The sequence below is a fragment of the Rousettus aegyptiacus genome, unplaced genomic scaffold (genome assembly GCF_014176215.1).
Source record: "Rousettus aegyptiacus isolate mRouAeg1 unplaced genomic scaffold, mRouAeg1.p scaffold_m13_p_14, whole genome shotgun sequence".
Lineage (NCBI taxonomy): Eukaryota > Metazoa > Chordata > Mammalia > Chiroptera > Pteropodidae > Rousettus > Rousettus aegyptiacus.
The window spans coordinates 43728441-43742723 of record NW_023416289.1 but is presented as its reverse complement, the minus strand read 5'-3'; the positions used below and the strand labels follow the sequence as shown (position 1 = coordinate 43742723).

General features: G+C 52.8%; 1 protein-coding gene across 1 annotated transcript; it reads left to right on the top strand.

The window, feature by feature from the left end:
• The first annotated feature begins 5197 nt into the window (after positions 1 to 5197).
• LOC107516047 (Myb related transcription factor, partner of profilin) lies at positions 5198 to 13636 on the top strand. The gene is made up of 3 exons (XM_016155446.2): positions 5198 to 5281; positions 6032 to 6582; positions 11550 to 13636. Exons 2-3 carry the CDS (start codon positions 6084 to 6086, stop codon positions 12236 to 12238), a joined length of 1188 nt encoding a protein of 395 aa, XP_016010932.2. The 5' UTR covers positions 5198 to 5281; positions 6032 to 6083; the 3' UTR covers positions 12239 to 13636.
• The last annotated feature ends 647 nt before the right edge of the window (positions 13637 to 14283 follow it).

Genomic DNA, 14283 nt, shown 5'->3' with positions numbered 1-14283 from the left:
TATGGCTTGAGTTGTGTCCTCCCCATAAAGAGATGGGGAAGTCCTACACCTCGGGGCTTCAGAACGTGACCTTACTTGGAAATGGGGTTATCGGAGATGTCCTTAGTTAAGGTGAGGTCATGCTGAAGCAGGGTGGGTCCTTAATCCAACATGAATGGTGTTCTTACAAGAAGAGGAGAGAGACGCAGAGGGAGGAGCAGAGGGAGGACCCGTACGTGAAGACAGAGGCAGAGGTTGGAGTGATCCCGCCACAGGCCATGGGAGGCCCAGGGCTGCCAGAACCCAGAAGAGGCGAGGAAGCATCCTCCCCCAGAACCTTCGAGGGAGTGTGGCACTGCCCACAGCCTGATTTCGGATCACTAGCCTTCAGGACTGCGAGAGAATGCATCTCTGTTGTTTTAGCTGCCCGGTTTGTGGTGTTGCTCAGGCAGTCCTTGGAAATGAACACGCTGGACATCCAGGGCGGTCTGGGCTGAGAGGGGGGTGGGGTCTAAACCAGGTGCAGAGCTGATAAGAAGGCGGGAGCCTGGGAGCCATGGGCACAGGTGAGGCGTATGGAGTTCTGTAGGTGCTGGTGTGTTGAGGTGGGGCGCAGGAGGTCCAGTCATACTCCCGACACCTCCCCCATCACCTGCGGGTCCCTCCCATGAATCCAGAGACGAGGGAGCCAGGCGAATGGAGAACACGCAGGCAGATGAAGGATGGAATGGGCCTGGAGGGCACCTGGAGACTTTTGCTCGGCGTGGGGGCCTTGTGCACCTACCCACTCTGCATTCTAGATCAGAACAGAGGGGGAGACAGAGACCGGACATCCTGCAGAGAAGCACATGCTTAAGCCTGATTCACCCCACCCCTCTTGCCTCCATCACTGCTTTGGGTTTAGGAGGGGGAGGGGCAGTTCTAGGCCCACTTAGAACTGGGGAAGAAAATTATATCCATTAAAGAATTCCAATTGTGCCCTGAAGTATGCAAGCCGAAGGCTGAATTCCTGAACCCCACATTCCCGCCACAATCATGGCCATTCTCCCATTTCGTGGGGTTCAGAAATTGGATTCGCACACCCATCAGGGTCCAGGGGTCCTGGTGAGTCGTGGTTATAGGTTAAAGGTGATTTCCAGGGTTGACCAGAATCTAGGCTGTTTTGGAGCATTTTACACAAACCAGAGGGAAAGGTAGCTCCATTAACTAAAATCTGTTTTTATTGATTGATTGGTTTTAGGCGAGGCAACCCTTGGTTGACCTCACAGATTGCAAGGACCTTGTCAGCTTACAATCTCTTGTTTTTTATTTTTTACACCTATAGCACCTGGTCTTCCTAGGTGGTCTCCCATCCAAGTACTGACCAGGCCCAACCCTGCTTATCAGACCAGACTGGGCTTGTTCAGGGCATGGCTGTAGACTAAAGTCTCTTTGTTTTTAATCCGCACTGAGCATGCTGAGAGAGCACTTTTAGGTTTAGCTATTTCTTTCGTGTCTTTAGATCTGTCCCTTTTGTCTCCTCCCTCCCTTCCTCCCTCCCTTCTCTTCCAGTACTTCTAACAATGCAAACCTCGCCCCCAGACTCCACTCTCCTACACAACTACCTACCAGATATCCACTTGGATGTCTCATTGTGTCCAAAACAGAACCGCACACCCTCTCAGGAAATCCTGTGAGCTCTACCCTCAAAATATACTGAGGATCTGCTTATTTATCGATTACATCTGTGGTTGCAATGCTCCGTTTGATACAGCAACGTGGCAAGGCTATTACTATACACCGTCCCCAGCTAGTCAAACACTAACCTCAGTGTTGCCATGAAGGTATTTTGTAGATGTGACTAAAGTCAATACTTGGTTGACTTTAAGTACGATGACCCTAGACAATCTGGGTGGGTCTGACTCAGTGAGATGAAGTTTACAGAACAGAGCTGACACTTCCCTAGACTCAGTTCCTTTTGTGGCAACACACAAGGACAGATTCACTTCACATTATGATGTTAACACACACTCAGGCGCGCATGCCTCCAAAACAAAAGTTCACAAAAGAGTAGTCATAGTAAAACCGTTAACGAAGCAATTATTACATGCCAAGAACTGATCCAATATATATTGACCTAGTTAAGAGTCATAACACTCCAATGAGGTAGATGCTAGGGTTAATCCCCATTTTGCAGAGAGGAAAACCAAGGCCCAGAGAGGTTAAGTAACCTGTCCAAGGTGATTTAACAAGTAAGTGGGCGATTTTGAACCCAGACGCTCTGGCTCCAGAGTTAAGCAGTTTCCACTATCCTGTGATGTCTTAACAACCTCGGAAAATACACACCTGAAGCAAAGGTTCCAGGAGCAAGAGTTTCCTAACCACGTACAATGTATTCTGACATTTTACTATTCTATTTTAATGCTGGTTGCAACCCACTAAGTATTTTTCTGGACCCACTAATGGGTCAGGACCCACAGTTTGGAAAGCATGCCTTAGAACACCTTCCTAATTCACCCTCATCCCAGGGCCCTTGCCTTTTGATCTCCTGCACCCCGTCTCAACACACCGGCACCTACAGAACTCCACATGCCTCACCTCTGCCCCTGAATCCTGGACTCTGTCACCTTTTAGGGAACATGGTGAGACCTCGTATAAACCCAGCCCTGGTAAAAGTCAGCTTGCCACCCATTCTGCACCTGCTCCCACTCAGAAAAACATGGCCAGAAAAAAAAACCGCACAGCCGCGGGCACTGACGTCACTTCGATTTCACACCCAATGATTGGTTCTATGTGTCTACCTTTCCCCGGCCATTTGCTATTTCATGCTTCCTCCTCTCTCTCTGCCCTAACCTCGATACCTCCCTCTCACCCTTGACCCCCTGCTTCCTACTCTATTGAGACAACATAAGGAACCAGAAGACAACGGTCATGTGTACTTGACACCACATCTCACCACCCGCCTGGCTCCATGCCCATATGCTCCCTCCCGCTGTTCACTGTGGCCAAACAGCCCATGCCCCTTAGACCACCTTCCACTTGGGCGCCGGACCCCACTCACTGTGCCTGCTCGAGGACATTGCTCCAGCAATTGTCCTCTCCCTCCTCTGCAGCATCCGTTTCCCCTCTTCTAGATCATTCCCACTGGCACACAACGCGCTGTTACGTCTCTCATCTGACATAAACCTCTCGAGATCCCATGCCCCCTTTAGATACCATCCTCTTTCTGTGCTACGAAGGATCACCTACGCTGGCTCTGAGTCCTCTCTTGAACCCACCCAGTCAAGCTACTGCCCCCAACAAACCACCAAAGTGGACCTTTTCAAGATTACTGGTGACTTCCAATATTGCTAGTCCCAGTGGTCAGTTCTGTCTTCATCGGACTCAGCTTTCAGGCAGTATTTGGTATTGTTGACCCTTCTACCCTTCTTGACTTGTACCCTTCACTTGGCCTTCAGGGCAGTGGACAGCCCTCATTCTCTCGCTTCACTGACTGCTCCTCCCCAGCCTCTCTGGCTGGCCCCAGCCCTCTGCATGGAGTGCCTCAGCCTCAGGCCGTGGACTTCTTGTCTGTCTACACTTGCTCCCTTGCTAATCTCTCCCAGTCTTAGAGACTTCCATGTCATTTATTCACTGACAACTCCTAAATTCCCATCTCAAACCTGAACCTCTCCCCTGGAGTTGAAGTTGAGACTCAAATATCCAACTATCTACCTGACACTTGTATTTGGGTGACTACTGGGCATCTCGAGTTTGGACAAATTTGAACCCCTGATCTTGCAGCCCTGCATATCTTTGCTTCTGACAGCTCCATCCTTCCCATTACTCCAGCCAAAGATACTAGAGTCATCCTTGACTTCTCTTTTGCTCTCACATCCTATACCCAGTTCCATTTCACCTCACCTTGGGGACTGCCACCCCGGTTGGAGTCTGGTTGGAATCCTTCCTCTGAGCAGAGACCTGTCATGGTTCTCATCTCACATAAGGGCTAAAGTCTTTCCAGTGCCCCACCAGACCCTGCACTATCAGACTCCACCATGCTCACCTCCTGGCTCTCTCCATCCCCAGATGCTCAAGGAACACAACAGACATAATGCTGCCCTTGGCTGAACTTGCTCCCTCACTTGTTTCACCTCTCTACTCAAATGTCACCTTCTTAGGGAAGTCTCCCCTAGCCACTTATTTTAAAATTGCGCGCGCACACACACACCATACTGTCCAAACCCTTTTCCTACTTCCATTTTTTTCATAATACTTATCACCGTCTCACATATATCTTATTTTGCTGTCTGATTCTAAATAAAAAGTGAGCTCCACGAAGGAATATTTTTGTCTTCTGTATTAACTGCACCTGAAATTGAGTAAGAGCTCAATAAAAATTTGTCGAATAGATGAAGCACCGTTGGTTGAATGACCTTGAGAATTCCTGCAAGATTCGAAACTCAGCCTGACTTAACGCCATCATCCTGCCTCCCAGCTCACCCAACCAGTGCTCTATATTCATTTCCGCCTCCTCGCATTTGCTTAAAGTCATGCCTGCGCCAGGATCACCCTCCGTACTCAAGGGGCTCTCACTCAGATGTCCCTCTCCGCGGCCCGTGACGTAAATGTGCACCGATAGCCCCCTGGCATGGTTGGAAGGCTGATCGGTTGTCATGGTTACAGCAACCGCCGGGGAGGAATATCCCCAGGTGCCCCGCCCCTACGGGTAATAGGTGGTTAGCAGATCCGGAGCAGCCCCGTGCAGGGACAGGTATAAGGGGGCGACAACCCAGTTTTCTTACACCCCCCCACCCCACCCCACCCACGTAATTGTCATGGAAACGAAGCGCTTCCCTCCAGCGCCGCCTCCCTCCCGTTTCTCCAAGAGAAAAAGGCACAAATAGAGGGCTGGGCGGGCTGAAAGACTCCGAAAAGCGGTGGTGCGGCTGGGTCCCAGAGCCCTCTCTACCTCTCCTGCCTCTTCTATGGATTGCTACGCCTGCGCGAGGTACGAGTCCCGGGTACCGCGGCTAGCGGGAGGCGAGGGGTGCGCATGCGCGCGACCCAGTTTTGCGCGTGCGCCCTTATGGCACCTGGAGACCGCAGCCACCTCGCGGAGCCGGGGGAGGGCGATTCTGCGCTTGCGCCATAGGAGGGGCGTGACGCTCTGGCGGTAAGGGCGTAGGGGACCGAGTGGCCCTGGGTACGCCTGCGCCATGGCTCTCCCGGAGGCTGGAGGCGGGGTCCAGAGCGGGGGGAGGGAAAGAGGCGGGGGGGTAGGGAAGAGGCCGCAGAAGCCCGAGCCTTGACCGACGGGCAGGCGGGGGCTGCGGCGGCGCCGGTGAGTGACCCGCGGCCCGACTCGGTCCCCATCCTCCGTGACCCTCACTCTTCTAGGAGTCGCACATAGCCTCCGTTGGCCCCTCCTAATCCCAGACCCCCATTAACCCCAGAGCTCCTCTTAATTCCTGGCAATCCCCAGAGCCCCCACAATCCCCGCAGAACCTACCTTAATCCCTAATATTTTATTGTCCCAGCTACTTCAGTGTCCTGGGAGTCGCCAGCTCACCATTATTCCTCTACATCCCCTCCGAGGACCCCTTCTCATAACGGTCTTACAGACGTCCCATTGCCCCCAAACCCCCAGAGCGCTCCTCTGCCCCAGATCCCCCCTTCTCGCTGTATCTCCCCTTCAGCACCCCCTTACCCCCATCACCCCCGTGCTTTTTCGACCATCGAGACACCCCCATTCTCCTTCCATTTCCCGTTCTCCTATGTCCCCATTCTCCTCTAACTTCTGCAGACACCCCCTCTTCCGCTTTTCCTCGTTTCCCTCCACCCATTCAAACCCTCCCCCAATTTCCATCAACTCCTCGGCGTGGCACTTTGCGCCGCACAGGGCACTAGAGACGCGCTCAACGGGTGTCAGCTATAATTAGGCACTCCGACCCCCCCCCCCCCCGCGGCCGGTCGTCCGGGACTGCCCTCAGCCCCCACCCCTGGCCCCGGGGACCTAGGAGCCGGTGGCAGGGTGGGGCGGGCTGCGCGGGACACCGGTCTCCTGCCAGCGCCGTGCATCCTGTGCCCGCAGCCCCGGCGCCCCTCATGCGGCAGGCGGCCGGACAGCGGCGTCGGGGGGCGCCATGGCCTTCGCGGCGGCGGGCGAAGCGGAAGAGACCACCCGGCTGCGCAAGCCGCGCTTCTCGTTCGAAGAGAACCAGATCCTGATCCGGGAGGTGCGCGCCCACTACCCGCAGCTCTATGGCGTGCAGAGCCGTCGGGTGAGCGTGGCCGAGCGGCGGCGTGTGTGGGACGGCATCGCCGCCAAGATCAACGGCATCACCAGCTGGAAGCGCACTGGCCAGGAGGTGCAGAAGCGCTGGAACGACTTCAAGCGCCGCACCAAGGAGAAGCTGGCTCGGGTGCCGCACTCCACGCAGGGCGCGGGACCTGCCGCCGAGGACGCTTTATCCGCCGAGGAGGAGACAATTTTTGCCATCCTCGGGCCGGGTGTGGCGGGGCCAGGAGCAGGTGCAGGGGCTGAGCACCCCCCCGCAGCCGCTGCCTCTCAGCCGCCTGCCCCAAGCACCTGTGCCCAACGCTATGTGTTGTCCGAGGACCGCAGGGAATACCGACGGGCAGGTGAGTTCCTTCACCATCCCCTTAGCAAGAGTCACAGAGTGTGCTGTGTGCCAGGTGTTGGTCCAAGCCCTTCATGTAGCTCATCAAAGTCTCACCACAACCCTGTGAGATGGGTGCTGTTATTATCCCCATTTTAAACCTGGGGAAACTGAGGCTCAGAAAAGTGAAATGACTTGTGTCGGTCCCCACAGCTAGTGACTGTTGGAGTCAGGAAAGGAACCCGGATCTAGACAGCCTGGCCCCAGAGTCCACACCTCACTCAGCGTTTCATTGAACGTTGGGTCGTGATTCTGGAGGCAGAGGGGGCTCCAATCACAACTTTGCCAGTCAGCTGTATCACTTTGGGTGAGTTACTACAGGTCAGTTTCTGTATCTGTAAAATGGGGATAAAAAGTAGTCCCCACCTCAAAGGGTTAGTGGGAAGATTAAATAAACTAATAAGCAAAAATCGCTTTATACGTGGCCTCCTGAACTGAACATTCATTATTAGCTTTTGGTATACTCGCCAATGCTGTGAGGTACAAACTATTTCACCATTTTATAAATCAGAGATTGAGAGGTTTGGTAACTTTCCCAAGGTCATACCCCAAGTAGAGGAGGTATGAAGGGCTGAGTACGAGACTTCCCACTTAGCCTTGACTCTGGATTATTTCTTCTACAGCTATTCCCCAGGCATCTTCCCTGTGCTGGGCAATGTTGGGGACACAGTGGTGACTGAGACAACCTCAGCCCTGCTCTCTTGGGGCTTACAGTCCAGTGTGGGAAACAGACCCATGCATAGATAGTCATGACTCAGAGTGGGCAGGGCTGGGCTATGGGAGTCCAGGGGGGCACCTGACCCACCCAGGCTGCGAGGTCAAGAGGGGCTTCCTGGAGGAGGAAACATTAGGGCTGAGATACAGAGTGAGGATAGAGAAGAGTCGGGAAAGTGTTCCTGGTAGATGGAACAGCATGTGCAGTGGCTTACAGGCAAGAAACCTTGGCCAGTTTAGGAATTTGAAGTTTCCCAGTTGGGGGCAGTGAGGGGGAGTTGACAGATTGAAGAAAGGAAATGTTTTGAGATGAGGTTTGAGAGGTCAGCAAAGGCCATTCCTTGCAGGGCCTTTAGGCTGAGATGAGGACTTTGGATGTCATCCTAAGTGCTGTAGGGAGCCACTGAAGGGTTTTGAGAAAGGGAGGGACATGGATGTCCCTTGATCAAAAGCGGCAGTTCAGGATCATGTGAGTAAGAAAGTTTCATTCACCTACCCAAGGTCACACAGCAAGTAAGTCGTAGAGTTGAAACTAGAATACAGGTTGTGTCCAGCTCACAGTCCACTTACCTACTGGGATGGATTGCCCCGCAATAACAACAATTGATATTGACCGAGAGTTAATGAGTGTGCCAGAATTAGATCACAGGGAGCTTGTAAGTGAAGGTCAGACTTTGGACTTTATCTTGAGGGCATTTGGGAGTCATGAAAATATCTTAAGCAAGAGAGAGACACAATCCCCTGGGACCCTTGTTCTCAGTGTGAGTCAAACCTCAGTGTTTCTGTGAAATGGCTCCATTGAACCAGAGTAGACGTGGCGAACTTATTTTTCAAAAGCTGTATAACCCCCTTTATTCCTTCATTCCACCAACAGATATTCATTGAGCACCTATACTGAGGCAGGCACTGTTGTAGACGCTGGGAATACTGTGCAGAAAAAGACAATTTCCCTTTCCTTATGGAGCTGACATTCTAGTTATGGGAGACAGACTACAAACAAGTAACCCGAAACACATCTTACACGGGAGGGGATAAGAACTAAGAAAAACATTAAGAGGATAGTGAGTGATGGAAGGAGAGCTGCATAGACAGGTAGTAAGGCAGGGCTTCAGTGAGGAGGTAAAATTTGAGCAGGGATCTGAATGGAGAGATTGAGCCAAGTGGATATCTGGGAATGAGCACTCCAGCTAGCGCAAACAGCACATGCAAAGGCCCTGAGGCATGAATGTACTTGAAGCAACTTTGATTAGACTCTCACTTAGAGATTACCCACCTTGTAAAACAAGAGAAACTGCTCTGATTAAGGGACTGGAAAACAGCCTGGGGCAGCCTGAGGTGGCTTCCTAGATCCTGGAGGGAGAGCTAAGGACCATTTCTTTCTGACCTAATGTTTGAAAGAACAATAGGAAAACAACATTGAGAATTTTTGTGTGTGGGACACTGACTTAAGCCCTGTGCCCTGGTGATCCAGTGACTCCCTATAGTGGCTCTCAGGAGGTGTTCTTTTATTGTGTCCCTTAATCCTGTACTCTCACATATACCCATTTACAGCTGGGGAAACTGAGGCTCAACGGTTGTAAATAAATATGACTTTCACTCCTGTGAGCCCTGCACATGTGAAGGCTGGGCCACTTTCTGTTACTCCTTGTACTTGGGAGACAAAAAAGCCATATTTCCAAGTGGCTGCAGTTCTCGTACCCCTTGTGAGTGAAACACGCCATCCTGGAGCCCACAGACCCTGCCCGAGGCTGGTTAAAAGCGTGGGCCCTGGAGCCTGCCTGCGTTAAATGGTAGGAGAGGGCTTCTATCATACACCAGTTCTGTGACGCCTCTCTGCGCCTCAAGCCCCCTTCCCTGTAGGATGGGGTGATAATGATAGCGCCCACCTCAGAGAATGGCTGAGAGGATTCTGAAAAAAAATGTCGGAGAGCTTAGCCGCTTTGCCCAGGGCCTGGCCTGGAAAGCGTCCAACGACTGTTAGCTGTGGGCATTGTCTCTCTCCCAGCGCAGGGAGTCTGGGCCCCCAGCATTCAGGACTGGAGGTGGCTGGCTGATTTTGAAAGAAGAGCAAGGAACTCTGATGTGACCTAGGAGCAGAGAGACAGGCTTCCCTGAGGAAGGAACATTTGGACAGCTCAAATGTTCAGCATTTGACAGCAGCACCAAGGGGCGGTCTCGGGGTAGGGTCGGGGGGTGCTGATCCTGGTGGAGGGAGCTGCCTGTACACTGGCCCCAAGGCAAGGATGAAAGATAAAAGGGGGCAGGGAGAGGCCAGACTGTCCCGTGTAGGTGCTGGGGAGCCGGGGGAGTGTTGCTGCAAGGTCCTGGGGCCTGGCAGCGCAATCAGTGCTAACTCCCTGGAAGCCGCAGTTCTCTTATCATTAAAAAAAAAAAAAAAAAAAAAATTGTGCTGGATGTTGTCGTAAGTGCTTGGTTAACAGCGGTGAGTGAAACAAAGCCCTGCCTGATGGAGCTGACCTCAGGAGGAGGAGACAGATGACACACAGAGAGCGATCCCATGCCATGTGGAGATAAGTGTGATAAAAGAAATCATGTAGGGTTAGGAGAGGAAAGGACCAGGATATTAGCTACTTTAATTTAGATGGAGGATCAAGGAAGCCACCTTTGAGCAGAGGCCTGGGTTGGTGAGAGAGAGAGCCAGGCAAGTGTCTGGGGAAAGACCTTTCCAAGCCAAGGGGACAACCAGTGCAAAGGCCCTGAGGCAGGCACAGGCTGATGTGTTTGAAGACCAACAAGAAGGCCAAGGTGGTGGAGCCAGGTGAGCAAGATAAAGTGAGAGGGAAAGGAGATGAAGTTGGAGGGGCAGTAGGGGCAGACGGTGCAGAACCTTGGGGTCCTTGAAGACTTTGCATTTTTTTTTTCTGCTGATGCAATAAGAGCCACAGGCAGGCTCTGGGCAGAGAAAGACAACATCTGACGTGCATTTTTAAACCTCTTTATTGAGCTAGAATTCACATACCATACAACCTCCCCATTTCAAGTCTATAGTTCGGTGGCTTTTAGTATATTCAGAGTTGTGTAATCGTCGTTACGGTCAATTTCAGATCATTTTCATCACTCCGAGTAGAAGAAGCCCCATACTCTTAAGCATCACTCTGACCCCGATCTTCGCCCAGCCCTGGGCAACCAACCACAAACTACTTTCTGTCTCCATAGATTTGCCTGGTTTGGACATTTCATATAAATGGATGGTGTGATATGTGATCCTTTGTTGACTGGCTTCTTTCCTATAACATAACTGACATGTATTTTAGTTTGGACCCTTGAGGCCCTGGTAGAAGAAAAATTGTAAGGGGCAGGGGTGGAAGCAGGGAGCCCAGTGAGGAGGCAACTGCCATCGTCCAGGTAGGAGATGCTCGTTGGACCAGGGTGGGGCCGTGGAGGTGGACAGAGAGGTTGGACGTTGAATTACTTTGAAGACGGAGCTGATGGTATTCGTTCATGGATGGGGTCTTGGGAGAGAAAAAGGAAGTTTTTGGCCTGAGTCGCTGGAAGAATGGAGTCAACATCAGCCAAGATGGGAGAAGATTGGGGAGCAAGCACCAGGAGCTCAGCTCTGGGCAAGTGAGTTTGAGGCATCGTTAGATGATCAAAGGGCTCTGCTGAGTACACAGCTGGAGGGAGAGGTTCAGGTTGAGCCTGGAAACCTGGGAGCTGCTGCATGAGGCCTGTGTTCAAGTTCACAAGCATGAGTGAGATCCCAGATAGGAGGAGACAGAGGATGCCTAGCAGGCTCAGGGTTAAACTGGCACAGACCAGAGCTGAGACGGAAATCCTGCCATCGCAGTAGGAGACAGACCCGACTCCCAGCCTTGAGAAGTCCCCGCTACCGCTGCAGCCACAGCACTTTTCTCCCAGGCCCCACAGACCTCCCCAAGGTCCAGCAGTGAGGCCTGAGAGGTGTAAGGGCAGCCGAGTATCCATACGGTTCAGAGCCTTCTAGAACATTGGCTTTGCTTGGCTCAGCTGGGGACCCCTAGGACCCTGTTTTCACTAAGGATGGCCTGGGCCACCAGGTTATTATTAAATATATTGGCTCTCACCTCCGGGCACGAAGGCTTTTGTTGCAAGGCATGATCTGACTTCAGTTTTAAAAGGATGACTCTGGGGCCGAGGCGGGCAGGAGGTGGACAAGGGAAATCGAGACAGCATTGTGGGGTCCCACTCACCTTACTTACATCTCTTTCTCCACAGATACACCAGCCCACAGCAAGAGGGGCTCCAGCAGCCCAGAGCCCTGGGCCCGGCCCTCCTGCAACTTCCAGGAAGGGGGCTACCCACTGCCCAAGGAGCGTGAGTCTTCACCCCCGCCGGCCCTGCAGACCGTCCAGCTGCCCCGCCTGGCCTTGTCTTCACCACCCCCAGCCCCTCCACCACCACCACCCCAGCAGGTCCAAGTGGCACCCTCGCCCCCCAGCCCCCTACCCCCTCCGCTGCCTCCGCCCATGCCCTCAGCCGCAGACCCCTCCCTGGACTTCCTGCGGGCGCAGCAGGAGACTGCTAACGCCATCCGGGAGCTGGCCGGCTCCCTGCGACAGGGACTGACCAAACTGAGCGAGGCTCTCAGCGCCCTGCTGCCCCTTCTGCCAGGAACCCCAGTTGACCCACTACCCCCACCTCTACCCCCGCCCCCGCCCCCACCCCTCAGGCCCGTCCTGCCCCTGTCCACCCCCAAGGTGGAGATCACCCCAGAGCCCGTGTCTGTGGTGGCTGCTGTGGTGGATCGGGCCATGGTGGCAGCCAGGGGGGTGATCATCGCCCCTAGGAGTGAGGAGGGGGCCCCCCGGTCATCCCCAGCCCCGCTTCCTCATGACTCCCCCCCACACAAGAGGAGGAAAGGTTTTCCTACACGGAAGAGGCGGGGGCGATGGAAATCTCCATGAAGCCTGCCATGGGGTTCCAGCTTGTCTACTCGTCTGCCTGCACCTCCTCTCCCAGCTTCACCCAGCGGAGGAGGGCCACGCACCTTCCCCACGCCGGCTGTACCCTGGCTCCCCTGCTACGGGGGCATGAGCACCCCACGCCCTCTACTAGTTAGTGCCTGATTCGTGGGGGGCCTTCTGGATGGGCCCCCCCAGCCCTTTCTCCAGCACAGCGCTGTCTGCCTGGCTGCCTCCTTTAACCCTGACCTCTAAGCCATCAATTTTACATTATTTATTATCGCCCTCTGTGGGTTGCGGAGGGGACCTTGCGGGTCTGCACACAGCCCCTTCCCTAACCACTCCTGGTCTTGACTTGAAAAGAATCGACCTGTGGGGACTCCTTACCTCCTCAACCCAGACTTTGGAGGGAGCTGGGGTTGCGAGACAAATCAGAGTATGGATGACTGTGAGGATACAGCCATTTGCACCCCAGGGGAGAGGGGGTGCATTCTCACTGTGGAGGTATCCGGGGGGGTCCTCTGCCTCCCATCGCAGCCTCCAACCCCCAGAGCTCAACCCCTTCTTTCTCCTCAGTGGTGACAAGATATCAATAAACTTATTTTTAATACAATTACTCAGGGTTCTGGCTGAGACAGGCCTGGGATTCCAGCACCTACACCTGCCCCACCCCTCCAAGGGCAGGTGACACCCCCTCGTAGTTGGAGGCTGGTGGTTTTCCAGACATTTTTTGTTCTTAAAGCCATCATGTCAGTGTTCAAATCTAATTCCTACTCACTCATCCTTCAGATACCACCGAAATGTCATCTCCAGGAAAACATCTTGGATTCCCTCCCCAGACTAGGATTCTTAGATTTTTTTTCTGTGTCCTTTTCTGGTTCTTTTCCATAATGTCCCCAAATGAAGAAGTGCCTTTTGTCTGTTTACGGCATGTTCCCTCCATAGTTCATGAAGGCAGGAACTGGCTTGCTTACTCTTACACCTGCTGTAGAACCTGGAGCCAGGTGGATGACCACCACCCCAGACTTAGACCTGGCTCCGCCCCTGGTGCTGCCCTTTCTGGCTGTAGGATCATGGGTCTCCATTTTCCTCATCTGTAAAGTGGGCATCTTGGTGGTTTAGGAGTCTTATCTCCTACAACTAGATCCTGTTTATCCTTCAGGTCTCAGCTCAAATATCACCTCCTCAGGAAAGCCTTTCCTGATGCCCCCATCCCCACCCTCGCCAGCAGTTATTAAGAATGCAGTTAAATAATCATTTGAGTAAATTTAAGTTGAATGTCTGCCTCCTTCACCAGTCTGAGGGCAAGGCCTGAGCCAATCTCAGTCGCTGCTGTGTCCTCAGCATTGGCCAACATTGAAGAGGGGTTGAATATTTGAAATAATTAAAAACAAAAACTTATGTTTATGGTGTTTCATTTCTGGGCCAGGCACCATGCTTAGCATTTACATGCATATTAACCTGAAGGTACCCAGTGAAAAGCAGAATCTAGGGGTCTCCATTTTTTTTCCTGATAAGTTAAGGAACATGCCTTAAAACTTGTCAGGGGCCTCGCCAGCGACCAGAAGCCAGCCTGTGGCCAGAACTCTTCACTCCCACTAGTCTTTACTAAAGAATGGCACAAAGGTAATTTTCAGTGACAGACGGATGGCCTTTTTAATAGTTTTATGTGGTTTCAACTTATTTTCTAAAAATGTAGCTAGTACATAAAACCCATGATTGTGCACATCACGTAGTTTAGGATAAGGCAAGAGTAGGTAAGTTTTTTTTCCACAGGAGTCAATTTCTCCCCAAAAAGTTAGCAGGTGAGTAACAAAATCAGCTGCTATGGTTGCAGTGGGATGGCGGGGGGGCAGCGGGGGGGAAGGGAGGTAAGCAGCCCCTGATGAGTTCGAAAAACACTAATAAATGCAACTCTGACAAGATAAATATCAACATGGGCAAAGGCTTAGCAGGAAGAGGCTGATGTGGGTTAGAACTTGGAGATCCGTCTTCCTGCCCCCAGCCCCCACACCTCCCGCTAAGCACTGCTCCCGACGCGGGAAGTA

What these genes read in the sequence shown, in the direction of transcription:
- LOC107516047 (XM_016155446.2), top strand. Translation starts at nt 6,084, where the DNA reads ATGGCCTTCGCGGCGGCGGGCGAAGCGGAAGAGACCACCCGGCTGCGC. An exon ending in CAGGGAATACCGACGGGCAG is followed by an intron (nt 6,583 to 11,549) that starts GTGAGTTCCTTC and finishes CTTTCTCCACAG; the next exon opens with ATACACCAGCCCACAGCAAG.